The 19,577-nt window shown below is 46.7% G+C and overlaps 1 protein-coding gene across 1 annotated transcript in view; it reads right to left on the reverse strand.

The window, feature by feature from the left end:
* Positions 1-3,057: 3,057 nt before the first annotated feature.
* The window catches only part of MARCH4 (membrane-associated ring finger (C3HC4) 4, E3 ubiquitin protein ligase), a 30,704-nt gene continuing 14,184 nt past the window's right edge, over positions 3,058-19,577 (reverse strand). The window contains exon 3 of the mRNA XM_009887332.1: positions 3,058-3,682. Coding sequence (XP_009885634.1) covers positions 3,321-3,682 — 362 coding nt within the window. The 3' untranslated portion in view covers positions 3,058-3,320. The remainder of the gene's footprint in view (positions 3,683-19,577) is intronic.

Genomic DNA, 19,577 nt, shown 5'->3' on the forward strand with positions numbered 1-19,577 from the left:
TTATGCCACTATGAAAAGGCTCAGACCATACCCATCTCTGAAATTGGGCTGCGGGATCATTTGCACAGTAAGACAGACAATAAGACTTGTATACATTGCCATGCAACAGAAGAGACCCCGAACCGCCAGCCCTAAGTGGAAAGTTTATTTCTAAGCACAATATATGGAAAAACCAAACCAACAAACCCCACAGATATAGAAAACGTTGTAGCAAATCCCTGGTCAAGTAGGACTTCATGTCTGTCACTACCCTGCACCTCACGGCTGCTTAAAATGTCATGCAATGGAGGAGAGGGCACTCGGACGACACCCTCCGCTTCAGATCAAGGAGGATCTCCAAGCAGGAGAGGGCCTATGGGACTCCCGCTGAGTGATTCGGACTGTAACCAGCAAAAGGGCAGCGCTGCTCACCCCCACCACACGCTTCGTGACTACCGGTGGTAGACTTAGCACTTCAACAGGCTTTACCAACGTGGATTCTCACAACACCCCTGTGAGGTAGGTACGTATTGTTGTTCCCCCTTTGCGTGGAGGGGGGACTGAGCCAAACAGCCCAAGGCTACAGAGTCGGTGGCAGAGCTGGAGTGAGAGTATGCAGAGTCCTGTGTGCTCAGAGTACTAGATCACACCACTCTTTCATGGCAAGTTGTGCTTCTGACCTCATAAACTTTTAGCCGTTAGCCAAATTAAAGAAATTCGACTTCTCCATATTAAATGAGTGGAGGGCAGGGAGGGAAACAACATCATGTCTGACAGCTGTCCCTTCGTCTGTATATGCTTCCCCCTTCCCAAAACCACCATAATTACTCATCTCTTGGAATGAGGACAGCTTCCAGGACAGGCATGGGGGTGAGAGGCTGCTGTGTTCGCTTGCTTTGGCCAGGTTTCTCTCTATCATGGATCAGAAGGGGTTCTTCCAGAGACCGTTCGTTGCAACACCTTCATTCTGGGGGTAGCTGCTTTTAGAGATGACCAGAATTACCCCTTCCCTCTTCCTCATCCCACCAACATCCCTTCCCTCCCCTCTGCCAAAAGCACTCTTTGGTAGATAGTAAGATTGGTCAGATAAAGGTACAGTGGCCTTAGAAACCATGCTGTTTCACATGGGTCCTCAGTAAATCAGCTTTCTTGACCAGTGTTTCACCTCCCACATTCTCTGCCAGAGAAGTACCTGTTCTGTTGCATTCTGATATTCAAAGGGACACTGTCAAGTAATCGAGGTGAAAAATACAACCTGCCTTAAGATGCTAACCTCCATCTTCAACATTGCAGAATGGCTGGTGTGTTCAAACCCGGAGGCTGAAGTTTGACACCTTCTCCGCTGCAGAAACACCTGACTCATGTCGGCCTAGCTGCCAAAGGAGCTGGTGGCTCGCATTTGCCCTGGCTCCAAAAGAAGCTGTGAGAGGTGCTGGTACGATGATAGAGGGCAGTTGGACACAGCCATTGTGCAATGTCGCTCAGCACTGCTGCTAAATGGAAGCAGTTTGGCTGAAGTCCTTGTCTTAATTTTGGGGGAAGGTGGGTTCAGGCTTGATCACCACGGCCTCATTGTTTTGGGATTGCTGAGCTGTTGCCCCTCAATTAGCTAATCTCCGGATTTTAAGGGTTCCTGCTCTTACACTTCCTTTGTGGCAGCTGTACTGGCAAAAGAGCTTGACCCTGTAGAGGCTGGGACATAACCTCCATCGAGCGAGGACAGTCAAAAAAAACTTACCCTCCAACGAGCGAGGACAGTCAGCAGAAAATCAGTAGCATGGATTTCCTCCTGTAGCAGAAGAAAGGTGGGGAGGAGAAGGACGGGGATGGTGAAAGGAATGGGGTGAGTGGAGAGAACGATACATGCCCAAATTTAAAAGGAAAAAAAATTTTATTTTCAAGCTTGTAAGAGAATATTACAAACAATGGAGAGTAAAAAAAGCCCAAACCCTAAAAACTATTTAAAAAGTACTTGACAGTGTCCCTTTAATATCCACAAATGATTCAGCCATTGTGCATTGAAAGAGAATGTTCCTGAAGAGCAACTGGTACCTTCAAGGATATATCCCAGAGAAGGAGACTTATTAGAAGTGTTACATATTCAATCAGCAACTGTGCTCCCTCTTCAGACTAACTCTCTCTTGAATGATTGAATGGAATAGACTCTGTAATAAACTAACAGACTGGATGTGAAAGGCTCAGCCTACAAGACTGAGTGAGACTGTTGCAAATTGAGCAGCAGGGATACAGACACTGACAAAAAAAAAAAAAAAAAAAAAAGAAAGATATGCACATCTCTAATCATGAGTGTCTGAATCAGCAAGGAAGCAGAAACCCACCGAGATGGGTCAGCTTCTTGTGATGGGAGTAAAATGGAAGGAAATTAACCTGGAATGTTTGCATGGAAAATGATGTGTGTCAGTGGCAAGATTTGGATGTTAGATTTGGGGTTATGAAGGCATAAATCACACCAGTACTTGTGCTTGAAACACCTGCGGAGCATTTGTACAAAAATGCCTATACGTCAAATAAAGGTTATGGAGCGCCCTCCCCCCTCCCAATTCCACCCTCACAAACCCCTTGTCAAGAACATTATGAAAAAAACAGGATTTTTGGTGAAATTTGGGTATGGCTGGGTTTTGTTAGATTTTCTTGGTGGGATGATTCAATCTCTCTTTCTGTAAATCAATACTGAAAAATCCCCCAGCCATTTCACTTCAGGTATCCTATGGTAAATCGAACAAGGCTCCAGAGTGACTCAAGAAACAAAACAACACATAGCCCTGGTTAATCACAGTCTGGAAAATAAAAACACTCCAAACATTTCGTTCCCTTCCTTGTTTTTATAAATCTCACACTCTGTGTGTGTTTGTGTGCACGTGCGTGTGTGTACGGGGGGCTGTGTACAGAGCGTTACCTATTCCAGGCAATAGGATTTGTAAGACATGCTAAACTGTCTGTTTCTCTGCTTCCCCAGAACTCTGCCTACTCAGTTTGTAGTCTGTATTGCACTTGTTTTGTTGTTTTTTTTTGTGATTTGTGTTGTTGGTTTTTTTTTTCTTTTTTTCTTTTTTTTTAAACTAGCTGGAAAACATTAACCTCTTTAGCATGAGTGTGCAGCTCTCCCTCCACCTGCTTTTATCCTCAGCTGGCCAGGTGCTGCCTCTTATATCTTGTGCAGTTACCAAAAAAGAAAAGGAGAGGAGGGAAAAAAAGAAAAAGAAAAGAAGAAAGAGAAAAAAAGGAAAAGGAAAGAGAAAGAAAAAGGCACACCATGCTCCTCTGCTTCATGAGTTCTTTGTCTCCTCCGCTTCGTGTTAAGGCCTCCTGAATTCCTCGGCTCAGACCGTCGTGACCCTCATGACGAGCTCTCTGTTACTACTAGACTGACTCCTCTGTTCGTGAGGCCTCAGGTGGCTGAGTATATGCAGGATGGTATAAGCACAGTGGTGGTCAGAGAGGGTGCCTGTGGCATGGCCGGCAGCCCGGGCCCCGCTGTCGGCTGGAGCGGAGTTAGTGGCTGTACCACCAGTGGAGGACGAGTGGGTGGTTTGGGAGGAGGGGCGCTGATTTGTCCTGGTCCCTGTTTTTTGTTCCTCCATGTCCTTTGTTTTGTCATAGTTCAGCACTTTCCACTGCTGATTGACCGCCTGCCACCGTTTAAAAATCCGGTAAACCGAGGGCCCTTCGTGTATTATTAGACCTGGAGGGAAGGGGGAAAGAAATAAACATAAAACACAAACAAAACTTTAGAAAGAACCATAAACCTGCCCCAGCATCCTGCCCCCAGCTAGCTGGTTAGCTCAGCTCTCCCTCAGCCAGTGTTTATTCAACAATAAATCATGTATTTTAATTACCGACTGGCAGAGCACTGGTGCTCCTGCTCTGCTGGATCCCTTTTCCCTTGAATTAAAAGGATTACAGCTTTATTTCGGCAATCAATAAACGGATCGTAAATGCAGCGGAGTGAGTTATGCTCTTACAGCAAAACAGTATCTGTTTACCAATAAACGCCCGGGGTTTATCTATCACTGGACTAGTTCTGCATGCTGCATAGGCATGATTCACCGAGCTAACGGCGTGTGTTTGGAGGGGGTGGAACTGGCTCTGACGTGCCGGTGACGTCTGCTGCACCAGCGTCATGTGCGTGCACAGCCCCAGTCTCTCCCCACACACACACAGCAGCAGAGCAGACAGGCACACGGAGGCCAGAGGCGGCATTTGAGCAGGGGAAAAAAAAAAAAAAAAGGAAAAAAAAAAAAAGGGTCTGTCTATACCTATAAATGGTTTGTCATCCTAGGCAAAGTTCTGCTCATCTGCAGAGCAGGTACCGCATCGTACGTCATTGCTCCCGTCCAAGGGGGAAAAACAACACCCTTGAAGGAAAGGGCAGATGAGCTTACGCGGTGTGCGCGCTGAGTACGCCCGTAATGCATATGTCCTGCTACCCACCCGCATATACCAGAGCTGGTGTCTGGGGAAAGGCACTGGGCTGTAGGACACCCGACTTCTAATGGTCTCCACTTTTGAAAGAGAGTGAGCAGCTCAGGCCCTTCCACCCAGCAGTTAGGTCACCTCCCAGTGGTCTCTGTCATCCTCCCCACCCCTGCAAGAGCATTGAAGGATTAAATAATGTTAGAAGTTGTTGAGACGATGATAGTACTTGAGTATTAACCTGTGTTATTATTCAAGCTGCCAAGCTTTGGCTAGATCCTTCGAAATCACTAGGTCCAGCAGTGACTGCAACACTGTGGTGGTGTTCTCCATTGAGGCTGGAGGAAGCTGCAGCTTCTTGTGTAGACTGGCTTAGCTGACACGCTGTAATATAATTAACAAGCTTTGCTAGAGAGTGGGATTTATGCAGAATGAGGGGGGTCTGAGTCTCCTTGTTTTGCAGCAATCTGTCTGTTAGGAAAGTGCCTTTGTGTCCTGCGTAACTGAAGCCAGACCAACAGGTAGGACTGGGTGAGACAGCACACGGATAGCTTCATTGTTCTTAATAATGATGGCTTCACCGTTCCTGGTTAGGATCAAGATAATCAGAAACATTTCTAGGAAAAGCAGCTCTCTTGCCTGCCTGTTGCAAGCATATGAATACAAGAGCAAAGAACAAAAGGCCCACAAGAAATAAGAGGCAAAATCATGCCTAAACAAGGAGGTTGCCTTGACCGGCAGTGCGTGGGGACATGATGGTCCCCTGAGAATAAAGTGGTTTACTGCTATCCCTGATGAATCAAATGCTAGGGCTTTACCCTCCACCCAGCTTTTCCAGACTGTTCTAGTTTCTAATGGCAGATAACTACTGGAGTAAACCTGTACTATATCAAAACCCAAAATATCTGAATGTCATCCTACCCTTAGGGCTGATCTTCCCATTACTCACTGATGGGATGCAGCCACCTGGTTTCTTAGGGTCTGCATATGATTTTACAGAGTTTAAACCCTAGCTTCAGTACAGATGGAGTTTCTAGGCTCTCTGGTTCTAAGCATAACTAGAAGCTCTGCTGACTTGATCACAGATTAACTTCAGGGGGACTCTCACATCCATTGTAATGGGGTGTTGAGCCTGCTTACAGCCTATAGAAGCAACCACACTGGATAGTTTAAGTATGCAGATCTGTCTGTTTTGGGACAGGGATGGCATTGGGCACTACAGTACAAAAGATCTTCCCTCTGGTTCCCACAGACCACTGAGATTGCACAGCTGTAATCCTGTAGTGATGCCGGCTTTCCATAACCAAACACTATGATGTCATAATAGAAAAATGTGTTTTTTCCTCCCTATTTTGAAACACAGTTGAGAATTCTGACATCTTCTGATCAAAGCATCAACCATAAAACGCTAGACTTAGGGAAAGCCTGCAGATCCAGCCAAGGAGACAGAGCTTTGAAGCAGGCCTGGAGTGGATCAGCCCATGACAAGGGACATTAGACGTATATTTAAATAAGCTGTCTGATCTGTAATGAATGAAATTCCACTCTGATCAATGACAGAGCCAATGTTTCTCTGAGACCACTTCAAGCCTCAGATAAAAGAGCCGAAATCGAATGTTTTCTGCTTGGCTGTAGAACATTCTCCATAGAATCAAATCCATTCTCCGAAATATTAAACACTGAGCCAGGATTGTAAATCTATTCTTAATTACCTTATCACAAATATTTAATGCGCAGCCTGATTCAAGAGGGCTGTTTATAAAATTCTTGTTTGTTTGCCTTCTAATTATAAATGTTTATGATCTTATGCAATTAACTGTGTGATGCTGATGGATGGGTTGCTGAGTCAACTGAGCACCTGTTTTCTTAGATAATTTTGGTTTCCAAATATTTATAAAAGTACAAAATAACTTGTTTTCCTCTGTATTTACTGGGCTCTAAATTACTTATCGATTTCCCAGTGTCAGGCTCAGGAAGCTGTAAAATTAAAAAGGAACCAAGTGGAGGGGTGGGCAGGGAGGCGGAAGTAACAGTGATTCATTTGCAAAAGTGAATGCCAAGAGTAAGCAAGAGTCCATCAGTTTATATCAAGCTGCAGGACGCTTAGTGCTCCCATCGAAACAAATTTTGTCTGCCTGAGATTAATTAGGATTGGAATTTCTACGTTCAGCTCTGTGCGTCCCCTTCCAGAAATATCCCTTCCTCGAGGATCATTCTTATTTACAGAGGTGAAACTTTCCAATTAAAGGCCAGATTTAAGTGGGAAATCCTTCAGGAGGAACTGTATTCAACTAGAAGCATCCAGCTAGAAGCTATTATTCCATAAACTGAACCCTGTATATGTGGGGAAGATAGTGGGTTAGTGTGAATATCTCTCTCTGTGCACTTCTCTCTTTTCAACACAGAAATGTCTATATGAGAATTTCAGATGGATTCTGGTAGTGGCCTGGTCCTTTTCCACTCCTCCCAAGTTTATCTGGCCCTCTTTCTGTTCTCAATGGATCCCCTGTGAAAACCATCCTCTTTGGAAGGAACATCTCTGTGAGTTTCATGCAAAACATGTTGGTCCAGATTGTTGCCTGGTCCATGAAATCCCTTGTTCGTGGTGCTGATGAAAGGAAACTCCTATGGAACACGGGCACTGAAGATGTGCTGTTCTCATTCCCGTTTTCTCATGTAGAGACCTGGCTGGACCAGCATCAGAAGAAATTCCTTGAGCTGAAAATTATCGAATGCTGGAAGAAGTATTCAGGGAAACTGTAATATACACTTGTCTAGTTCTTATTTCACTCTTGTGTCTGTTTGTGGCAATTGATGGAAACAGGGCAGCTGGCTAGACGGAACCTTGGTCATTCTTATATTCCTAGACATTTCTACTTGTGCCATGAAAAGATTTCTCAGATGGCTCTAGAGCTGGAGATAGCCCATAGTATGTGATGGGGTCATTAACCTGACAGCAAAGTCTATAAAAAAAATTTCCTAATGCCTCTGCTTACATTGCCACATTGATGTGGCTGTGTGGCTCCCAGGACAAGACACAGGAGAGCTAACATGGTAGGGCTAACCCAGTGCAGTGCTCCGAGTTAACACCTGCTGAATCTGGAAGAGTATGTACAGGACACCGTATTGATCCTTTTTTCACTGTGTTCTCTCTCTCTGTATATTAGCTTTTTTTTCATCTTTCTCTTGTGGCTTTATTATTTTCGAGTCCATGCAGAGGGTCAGATCATGGTCAGCCCTGTGGAGCTTTGTAGAGTCCAGGCAGGAGGGACTAGTGATTATTCTGGGTGCAGGGATTACTTCCCAGAGCTGAGAAGCTGCTTTGTGTTTCACAGCACAGGCAAACGCAACAAAACCTTGGCAACAGGTCACACCAAAACTGTACACGTTGCCTACGCTGGTATCTTATGCGTTTATCATACATGGGAGAGTACTCAGCACCTAACCACTGCTCTTATGCAAAATTATCACAGTAAGTGACCCAGCCCCAAAGAGCACGGAACCTGGTTCCAGATTTGATTTAAAGCAACAGGTAAGCAACGTCAATACAGCTTGGCTAGGCAAGGGTTGTGTCAGTGCAGTTGCATACCCAGTCAGCGCATGCCCACAGCACCTGGGAGAGCAAGCTGACAACTGCCGACTCTGAGGAAGGACTTACCTCTTCCATTAACCCCCCCCACACCCACTCTCATTTTCATCCCAGAGCAAGAATAACTGGACTGTTTCTTTTCCAGATGATCGAGATGCAGTCTGCAACAGAGCTGGTGCTGGTGAAAGCAGTTTAATTTCCATGTTCTACTGATTGCCACAGCTAACTCTGAGCTTCCGGACTCTTAAAATGCACGTCAGAAAGGGAAGCATGACTAAGGGTGAGTATCATGGCCCAGAGGTAAGGCAGTCTCTGTGCAAGGAAATGTTCTTGGTGCTGAGGGTGGACACATATGGGCTGTGTGCGTTGTCTCTTGAGATTAGTTGGGATAGAGGTGCATTGCCATCAGTGGGCCTGTGGCAAGACTGGTCAAGAGAGAAGTCCTCAGCCCAATGGCTAGAGGGGCTGTTGGAAGAACATGGGCAAAACCCAGATGTAACAAGGACAACTGCATTTGTGCCTCCGGATGGGCAAGTGAGGATCAACTGGAGCACATCCTGTGAGATTAAGCCGAGCTGTTGTAAGCCTCCAATTTAAGGCAACTTTGGAGCAGCAGTTTCCTAGAAATAGCAACGAGTCACCTTCTGCACATTGCCAGCCTCTGCCAACAAGTGATCTTTTCACCAGGACTTTCAGTCTCTAATTAATCTTCCTCTTATTCCAACACTTGCCATGCATTTTCTTGAGACAGGTAAATTCTTGGAGCAGAAACTGTTTCTCCTGTTTTCCAGTAAAGAAACCACCAAAACAAAGCTTCTGCTGACAGAGTGGTACATCACCCCTGGGCTGACACTCATATTATCTACAGGAGGAAAAATCACAGTCCATTCCAGCCAGTTACTCTGTCCTGCTTCTCCTAAAGTCCCTGTTCTGACATCTGAGCTGTCACCTCTTGTTTCCACCTTTAGCAGCACTTTCCCCCTTTGGTTTCCTTTCCAAATGCAGTTTCACCTCACCCAGACAGCTGCCATGCTTTAGCCTGTTTCTATTGCTTTCATTGCTGGGTGTCAGGGGAAGATTATGGCAATTGTAATCAAAGCTTCATGTTTGCATCCACAGCAGTGGTGGCTCAGGCCAAGGCAAACCAATCCTCCAGGGAGATAACACTTTCATTGCTGGGCTTTCCCTCTAGTGACATCATTGCTACACAAACCCTTCCCTCGATTTCTATGAATTCTTTCAGCTTTTGTGGCAATCTCAAATTCCCCCACTTTGTTTCCAAAGCTCCAGCAGCTCCGCCCTCACTTATCTCTTTGCCTTAATCTCATCCTACATGCTCCATCCTTAGGAGCCTCTTTTTATCTTAACCTAAGAGCAGAAAAGAAGCTGTACTGGTTCAGACAAAGGGTCTGTCTATCACAGCATCCTGCCTCCAGCAGTGGCCAACAGTGCAAGGAAGGCTGTAAAACCATAGTCAGGAGAGTGGTGTTTCACTGATGGGCTCTGCACACTCCAGAGACCATACCTAGCCATGGTTGGTCTCTTTAGGCTCATTTATGTTCCCCAACCATAGGTTTCTAGTGTAGTACAGTAAAGTGTACTGACTTTTGCTCTGTGCTCTGCATTTGCTCCTTAGGCTGCCCTGTCAATTCCCAAATTCTCACAGTCCCCATGAGATGACTCCATTCCAAAAAGCACTTTAGAAAGAACCATGTGTCTCTGCCTCACCCCAGCTTTGCAAGCACCTCACAGTACATGGGAGATGAGTCACCGAACTCCCTCTGGACCCTTCCAAACCATACCACTCTTCAGTGTAATCCCCTGTACTTTATCCCTCATCCATGATGCAAGATAGTCCTTGGTGATAAACTGGGAAAAAGAGAACAAGAAGAACCTTTTCTTGCAAATACAGGCTGGGAAAGGGACACCTAGTATCTGGCATCCCTCAGCATTGTGACAGGGTTAGTTCCAGCTGAACACGACAAGTTCTTTAGACAACCCAGCATCTTTAAATCCTCCAGTGGCAGGGAAAGGGGAAGAGGGTGAACCAGGGAGCAGGAAGATGTCGATTAGACTCATAATTGAAAGTAATGGTGTGGCACCAGCGGGACTCTGCACTTGGGCTGATTTGGGAGGGGAGATGTGAATATTGGAGTTGACCAGGTGGGGAATCAGGTAATGCCCTTCCTCTCCTGTTCCTCATGTCCAGAACCTCTTCATTTCATCCCCCTTTTTTCTGCAAGTGAAGTCCTCAGGAGGGTGCAGTCGCCAGAGCAGAGAGGTGCAGAGTCAGCACTGTACGCCCCACCTTCCTTTCGATATCCTGATGAAATAAGCTGATATGTCACAGAACTGCTGTCCTCGGCAGTGTGACTGCCTGGTCCAGCTTGTGTGTAGGATTCTGGTTTCTCCTTCCTAAGGGTAGCGCTTTGTACTTCTCTTTATTCAATTCCATCTTGTTGATTTCTCCAATTTGCCAAGATAATTTATGATTTCTGATCTGATCCTCCAGAGTGCTTGCAGCCTTTCCAAGCTTGGTGTCATCTGTGAATTTTATAACAACACTTCCTATTTCATTATCTAAGCCATTAATAAAAATATTGAAGAGAGCAGAGTCCAAAACAGCCCTACTTGAGAGATGCTTCCACTTTACAGTACACCACTGACAACTGCTGAGAAAGCAGTTTTTCAATTGGCTGTACATCTGCATTATAGTTATTTAATCTTGATCACATTTCTCTGTTTTGTTTAGGAGAATCTTAAGGCAAAAGCATCAAAAGCATTGCCCAAGTCATGGCATATCAAACTGACTGCTTCCTCCTTAGCCACTAGTACAATTACTCTTCCAAATTAGATATGGTTATAGTCTCATGCTCATCAATTGGCTAGTTAAAAAATTATTCTAATATCTTTCTATGAATCGCTTAAGCTGATTTGCCCTTCAATTCCTTGATCCTCAGTTCCTACCTTCTTTAATGACACACATTATATTTAAAGCTAGGTAATCTGCTTGTGTTTCCTCAGCTGCCTGCCACCTCCTGCATCCTCCCCAAGTTCCTCATTCTAAAACGCTCGTGGGTCAGAGTCTGTTCTGCAGCTTCCTCTGAAGTTCATTAGGACATGCTGACAAGGACAGAGCTAACTCGTTTGAATATTTTTGAGTCTGTTGTTTTCCGATTATGCCCTGGGCTCCTTTTCCTCATTAAAATTATTTTAGTTAAGTTTTGAAGACTGAAACAAAGGCAACATTTAACTGTTTGGCCCTTTCCCCATCAAATATTATTTGAACTCTTAGACTTGCCTTCTTCTTCTTCTTCCTTTACATATGCTTATGGACCTATTTCTTGTTGCCTTTTGTATCTCTGGATGGTCATCCTGGGGCTCAGCTCTGACAGCTCCCCATGCCTGTGTGATTCCTACAGACTTGTCATTATTTGCAGGCTTTTCTTTCTGCCTCTTGTGTGATTGCAGCTTCTGATTTTGGGTCCTCAAAGAGCTCCTGATGCAGCCTCAATGCTCTCTTCCCACGCTTCTGAGCTTTCCCCTGCACAGACACAGTTTGCTGTTGTGCCTTAGTATCTCATCCCTTTTGGCAGCCATGAGCTGTTCGTGGCTCTTTTATCCTTCAGATTCCCTTCCCAAGAGACACTCCTTGCTCTGGTCCCCTGGGGCTGTTGCCGCTGCTTTTCTGGAGTCCATTATCCTCACATCATACTTTTCTTCAGCTCAGGAATCCTTTCATCGCACAGTCACTTTTCATACAAACTACTGCTACATTCAGGTTTTCAGGGATTCTTTGCTTTCACATGAAATAATCAAATAGGAAGTATAGATTCCTTCATAACTGTTACCCCTGCTTTCCAAAATATAATTTTTGTCCCCAAAGTGTTTCAAGAGCAGCTTAGTGGACAGTCTATCTTGCATACAGGAGAAGTCCAGGTAATGGATGACCTGGGACCTCTGGTGCTGTCTTTTAAACATTTCTGGTAGTTGCAAGATACTGGACCACTGAGCAGGATGTCTCTAGTCCGCAAGACATGTAGCAAAGGTTTCCTCTAAATAATGCTGGAACTGTACAAGGAGGGTGTGCAAGCTTAGAAATGTCCAGCATTGAATGACATATAGTATAAATTGAAAACGCATTCATAATGATTAGAGCTCGAGTGAATGCTTAGCATATGGAAAAAATAATTAGCTGATTATAATCAGGCATCTTCTTATCAATCATTCTCCATGCACATTTTTTAATATCTAAAGAACTGATTAAATATGTACGAATCTGGACTGTGTTTTGACTCGGCAGAACTGGGGTGGCTGCATGGCTTAAACGCTGTTGAGCGCTGTTGACCACTGGATGACGTGTGCTGTCATGGAGCCCACGGGTCTGGGAAAGACGAAATAGTCTGTCTTCTGCCCATCACCCTTTAAGCGCATTTGCTGTAATGGGACTCCACGGGCTGGCACCTTTCACAGCGATGTGTGTGCCATGCTTGGCTCTCCTCAGGCCACGCGGGCCACAACTCCAGCAAAACTGAAACAGCCCCTCAAAGGATGAGACCTCCAAGGCCTAGGCAGAGTCCCCACCAGTGTACGCAGAAAACCTGCTACCAGCTCTCTTGAGGAAGCATTTTGTGGAGGTATGGACTCTTCTATTTTGGGTCATTAACAGCACAAAAAGGCTGCCCCCCAAGCCTTCAACTGCTGACTAACAGGCAAACCTTGTGCCTATTACAGCTTGTCTCCTCTCGTGCAAGCTGGGGTTCAAGGACAGCTTTGCCTCAAATCTTCCTCAGCCTCAGGTGGGCCAGGACCCCCCACAAAGGCAACGAGAGCCCTTCTCCCTCCCTGCTTCCTCCGCTCCATCTGGCAGAGTAATGGGAGCAGCAGGTCCCATCTGGGCGGGTGGTTACGCTACGCCCCAAGCTCTCCGCAGCCATTAGCTCCCATCCCCGGACTCAGCAAGAGCCCTGCCGTGCAGGGGATGGGTCCAGCACACCAGCATCTCAGAGGGTCTTCGCAGTTGCTGTTCCACCAGGCGAACGATCATGGCAGACCTCGCTGCCTGCCACACTGGGGCAGAGCGTGGAGAGGAGGCAGGTCTTTTATTACTGATGGGAGAGCTTGGTATGACAGCCGGGAGCGTTTCTCCTCCAGGCAGCACTGTGATTTTGCAGGATGTTGCTGAGCTATACGGCAAGAGACAATTTCCAGGTCATGACACTGCAACACATCATGATTTCACGTAACACAGTAATTTCTGTGTGCACAGGATGCTACGGGCTCCCCTTGGAAGCAGGGGCAGTCCATCCCACATACATGGCATTTGTAGCTGCGGAAGGAGGAACACTTTATCCAGTGGGATGAATTGAGAGGACAGGTAGGACTGCCTCTCACAGAGCTTGTGGAGCTGGTGGGAGCTGGGGGCAGTATGTTGTAGGAGCACTGGGGCAGCTTCTATGGCTGCCAGGTAGATGCCAGCTTCTCTGTGAGGTGCTACCTTCATCCCAGGGCAGCCATCCTCATTCATGTCCTCTGCCCACCCTCATGCTCCTCTACAACACATGGGGTGGGCCCTGTGGGCCTGAGCTGGGAAGGCCCTAAGTGAGGAAAGACTGGAAAAATTAAGGAGCTGACAGGAGGTGTCCAAGGGTCAGGAAATTCCTTTTCATTCAGTACTCCCACATGGTTTGTTTGTAATGGGAAACCAGCACCGGTTGTCTGCAGGATGCCATCTGTGACAGAGGAGCTGGGCTGACCTCGGGAACCACACACAACAACATCATCACTTTAGAAATGCCACAGTAGTTTCAGCAGTGAGCATAGGAACTACCAACCAATGCAACTTTCTCCTGCCCTGCCCAGACTAGCACTTTTACACCCTGCCTCAAAACTGGGACAAAACCCCCCCAAACTAAAACAAGAAATAACAGCAAAAATAGGTAAAATAAAACACAGAGAAATCACAAAAGCACTCCTGTAAACTCAGCTGGCTGTGGACAGCTACAGCAAAATGGATGTTGTCCCCTTAAGGGGCTCTTGTACTCCTGTGGTATTTAATTCACAGCGCACGATAAAGCAGAGGATTAAAGGGCAGTCTCTAGCTATGCAGGCAGCAATAAATGACTCTTCTTAGAAAAAGCAAATAAATAAATAAAGACGGGAGCTCCACCGGCAGAATAGCCTTGTTTCTGAATCACTCATCTCCAGCAGCATATACCCCTTGCTCTCTTAAAGTTTCCCCTCCTTGCATTGTACCTAGAATTGTAGAGACCCTCGTGGTGCCTTTTCCCCCCAAATTTAAAATTGACATGACGGCAACACTCCATACCTTGAAAAGACTTTTTGCACAAGAGGTGAAAGACACCCATTGTGTGCATGACAGATACTCTCAGGTTTTTAAAAGAAGGGAGTAAATAACCATTTCAAACCAGGTTGAACAGAGCACTGGCCAAATGCACACCCTGGTCTCTGGGTGATTTTATGGGTCTTTTCTACCTTCAGGTTTCCAAATATTCCCTGACAGAAGTCCATGGAGGTGGATACTTGTAATGAGGAGAGAAAAAGCATGTAGCTTCCATTTCACTACACTTGCACCATGGCGGTCCATCCTCCAGATCAGGGTTCCTGAACCTTTCTATCCTATAGCTAATGGTACTTTGACCAAAGCGCTGCCTGTGCAGTCATGCTGGATCCTCAGCCATTCCTGCGACATTTCTTTAAAGGCAAAGCTGGACAACAGCACTGTTTTGTGTAGGGTTTGGAAATCTGGCTTCACACTTGCTTGGAGTGAGTCTTGAAGAAGTCACATTGTCCCCCAGAATGGAAGAATACATACATATTTTCAGGCAGGTGAGAATGCTTCATTTGGACTTGATTTTTTTTAAAATTTTGTCTTTCAATTCTGATACTGAATTTAAAATACTCAGCATGAGCAGTCATCTCTAAATGCTAAATCAAAATGCTTTGTTCAACAATGATCAAAACATGACATTTGCTTATTGAGGGTAGAACTACTGCCTCCCTCTCTGCTTTTATTAGCAAGTGAAATTCTGTAAGAAAAAATGAGAATAGTTTCACAGTTTTTCATTGTCTAAGGGATTCAGGTCCTGTCTGAGCCAAATCCCTCCAGACTGCTCCAGCCACCCAAGTGCTCTTCCACTAAGAGGAACAGGGGACAGTTAGGAGAGACATAGAGCTGGGTACAGATCACCCTTAACAGAGGGTAATGTAGGGCACATAGGCTAAGTTAACAGATATGGGAGTGCCTCTGAAATTGCAGGTGGGCGCATGTATTGTGATTGCTTCTACTCCCTTGTTGGAGTGAGACGTGGGTGTCTTTCCCCTCTGTCCCTGGGCCACCCCATGGTGCAGCTGGTTTTCAGCTGCTTTATCCTTCACAGCCGTGACAAAATCTTTCATGGCAGACCCCAGGATATCTGTGAGATTTCCAGGAGCCTTTCACACTGGGTGCTGCAGCCTCTTTTCTCTGCTCCCCTACAGTGTCCCCATAGATCTCATCCCACTGTCTGCCCTGCAAAGGTCTTCACCTCTCACACAGAGGTGGTAAGGAAGGTGGTAGGAGCCAAGAAGACAAGGGTCTATCATTTCTGATCCAATACTAGCTAGGATCTCGGGGAGGGCAAAACTTTTACCTTCCTGCTCTGGGTATACAAGTCTTCCACCAGAGTTGAAGGCCTTTAGGGTCTGCGATACCCAGCTGAGTGAATGCTGACTCAGGCTGAAAGGGGCAGGTAAGAGTTCATACACACCTACGAGATCTGTCAATGCTGAGCTGACGTGATGAAAGGAACCGAGAGTGGCTAAGCCTGAAGCAATGGTCTGGAGACCGCCTTGTAGGACACAGAGAGGTCTATGATGCGGCCATGGCTAAGCAGAGTGAATTGTCCCACCTGGCATAGTAAATGCCCAAGTCTACAGCTCTTCAGTCTTCTCCGCATTTAGCAGGTAGTGATCACTGCCCACTCCACACTGGCCCTGCCTGAATGTTATTGCTGTGGGTTTGTTTGCTGGCTGGACCTCTTCTGAGAAGGTGATGTGCTGGCTGGACTACTGGGTACAGGATCCCTGGTGTTATTTAATCTTATTGAACAACTTCTGCTAAACACTGCATGGCCCTATGGGTATTGTGGTTCCAGCACTACCGTGGGGCAGAGAAACTCAGGCTGTGGCTGCCATCAGTGGGTCTGGGTTCGGGAAGAAAAGTGCTGTTTCAGGGAGTGACTTCCAGGCAGAATAAGTTTAGAAACTTAGGCCATGGGACTGTTTGCAGTATTCTTGCTTACAGACCGTAAGCAAGTTTTATCTGGGTCTGAAAGACGGGTCTGTTGGTAGGTAGCCATCCCTCCAGGAGAAGAACCGATCAGTCACTACTTTAAGAAGTGATCCCAGAGCTGGATTAATGTGGCTTCATGTTAATCTCTTCTTACCTCTGCCTTTGGCTCCCTACAGAGCTGGAGACACACCAAAAGCAGCCTCATCCACTATGCATGAGGGATGAGACCCCGGCGGCCTCATCTTTGACTATGGAGTTGGCTTCTCTTACTACAGCCACAACAGCATGCCATGGACTACAGCCTCCCACCTCCAGGAGTAATGTGTCTGTGGGGATGGAGGCTGTAGTAGGAGGAGCGATGGGACAGAAGGCAGTTGGAAAAACACAGCCTGGCACAGAGCTGAGGGCTTTTTCCATCCTTTACTAGACAGCACAATTTATGCAGCTGGTGCGGGAGATCCTACCAGCTGCCTACGAGGGAATCTCCTGCCGTAGTGTAGAAGCTGTGATAGGCAGGTGAGTGCTTCTGCCTCTGCCCACGGATGGAAATTTAACCCAGGGACACCAGGCACCTGATTCCAGCATGGGGTTTAGTGACAGTGAAGCATCATTCTGATTATAACGTATCACCCTCGAAAGCACAAGATGTAGTTCACAAGGCAAAAAGATTTCTTTTCTGCCTCAGAAAATGTTAATTATGTTGCCCTCATTAAATGCTAAACACATTGATCCACTGGAGCAGAGAGCACCATATGGTTATTCACGACAAAATACATCTCTGGAGCCTGTTGCAACATTGGGAAACTGCATGGAGATGGATGTGGTGAAGGACTGTGCAGTTGAAAGGACACGTGTGAAAGGCCAGGTGCTGCTCTCACTGTGCTGGAAGCCAAGATCCTTCCCTGCAGAAAGGGAGGGGGTTCAGAGCCAGGTCCAAATCCCGTGGCTCTTTGCTCAGCAGCGACATGCTCGTTCTGCAGAGAGCTGCCAGAGCTGCACTGGAGTTCAGTAGGTGCACTGAGCCTCTGCAGAAATGCCTGCTGGTGAAAGCAGCACTCATGCACGCAGGCTGGCTGGCCCACTCCGCTCTCCTATTGAATAATCAATGCAGCATTAGATAAAAATAGGTCCCATCTTTCAGGAACATGGGGTGGCACGTCTCGGCTTTGCCGAGCATTCACTGTTCCTGGAGAGCGGCCAAGAGTTCAGCCGGCAGATGAGCTGTGTAATGTCGTCGCGTCCTGTGCTGCTGGCCCAGGTACGGGGCCCTCAATGGCTGCTCTCGAGGGACGGTCCCTGCCCAGCTGGATCAAAAGCCCCACAACTCACCCTGTGGGGACCATTCCTGTCTCCACACACCCCCTTTGCACCCGATAAACCAGTGATTTGCTCAGTGATTTTTCAAGCATGCACATTGTGGTATGCAAACCAGGATTCACAATGCAAATAGAGCAAAACGGCTGCCTGACTTTATCCTGACTGCCTGATCTGATGATAGGGCCTGGATCTGATCATTCCCATTAGCTCCTGGTAGCTCCAGTTTGCAGGCAAGCTGGGCAAGAAGTGCATGAAAAGCGTGGCAAGCAGTGCATTAAACTGGCGGGCATGGAAGACTTCTGTGTACTCTCATGGGTCTCTTCTAGGTACGTTGAAGCCATGCACATTTGCTGTTTGGGCTGGTCTCAGGTTTCTCCTCTGCAGACATCTGCTGAAGTTCCCTGCCTTTAGGGTGTCATCAAGCCAACGCATGGGCTTGGTGCTTCCCCAGAGCCAATTCCCTACTGCTGTAGCAATTCTTCCTGCTTTGACTATGCAGACCTGAATGAAAACATCTGCTATCCTTTTCAGAATCAGGTTTTTACAGATGAAGACCCTGAAGACACTTAATTTCTCAGTTTCTCTTTATTTTATTGGGACTTTGACTCCTAAATCCTTTGACTGCTGAGGGCCCAAGTGACCTGGCTGGAAAATACCCTGAGGCTACCTCAGCCTGGTATTTCCTCTAGGAAGCAAAGCTCATTTAAAATGAAACCACATTAATCTTGGCAGGAAGTTTGAATTGCGACTGTCTCAAAGACGCTCCATTAATTACTGTTCCCATTGCACTATGAAAGATCAAATGCTGTGGATCGGTTTTAATTGGCTATTGATTTCTTATGCTATTACCTACGATTGTGCTGAGATGCCGTCAGACGTACTGGATGCTTTTGATTATTCTTGCTGGCAGCTGGGATTAAAAAACAGCGGGCACACGCTTCCTGATCTGTAATGGATTGCCATGGTGTGCCAACAGAAATCGTTGGCAGGATGAATGGTCCTGCTCTGCCTGTCTCTCCTGCTATTGAGCTGCAGTGCAGTTACTGTTGTGAAGGCAAATACCCTCAGGGACCGGCTGCCAAGGAAAGCCAGGGAAAAGCTTCAAAGAGCATTGAGGATTTACTGCTTGCGAAAGTGCGCACCAAGGCAGGGTGAGTCAGAGAGCAAGGACCGGGTGGGCACGGACAAAGCAACAGCCTCCGCCAGACACTGATCCAAGGAGAGGCAGGTCGGATTGCTTTGGCATTGCTGGAGATAAGCCCTCCTCACGCCAATCACAGGGACGCCCCTGTGCAAATGCAAGCAGGACGGCGCACACAAGCCGTGGCAGTGCCAGCCCTGCGCACACAGCCTGCTTATGGCCTTCCTGAGAGGCGCTACCCCCCTGGAGCCGGTCTGGTGATGCCTGAGCCGAGACTGTGACATGCTCTCATTAGCTGGCAGAGTTCTTCCTTGTTTAACAGGAGATGGTTTCCCGTCCTCCTGACCCCAAATGACACCTTAATCTGAAAGCGCTGACTTTCCTTAATTGCACCTTGACAGAGAGAGAGGCAAACCCCTCCTTCCCCCTCCAAGGACTGTCATTTAATTAACAGGCAGGTATCTCTCAGGATTTACAGCCTAGCTCTCAGCTGCTGCTCTCCCTACTCAGTAACTCAGGCCTGTGAAGGCTCACTCCATTTATCTCTGCATTTCGATAACCGCATTTCTGCTAATCCCTCTCTATGCCAGCTTTCTGGATTTACCTCTCATGGACCCACAGAGAGAGCAGTTAATCAAATGAACAGTCGCCATCTCACTTTTCATTCACTTTCTGGTTGCTGATCTCAAATGTCTGTGTTGTAGATGGCTTCATAGCAGAGCAATACCTATGCTGGCACCCTTACCAGTATCTAGTTTAATCCAACTCTCATATCTGTCCTACAGACATGACCAGAGATAGCACACATGAAAGAGAGAGAGATC

This window comes from Charadrius vociferus, unplaced genomic scaffold, assembly GCF_000708025.1.
Source record: "Charadrius vociferus isolate BGI_N301 unplaced genomic scaffold, ASM70802v2 scaffold385, whole genome shotgun sequence".
Lineage (NCBI taxonomy): Eukaryota > Metazoa > Chordata > Aves > Charadriiformes > Charadriidae > Charadrius > Charadrius vociferus.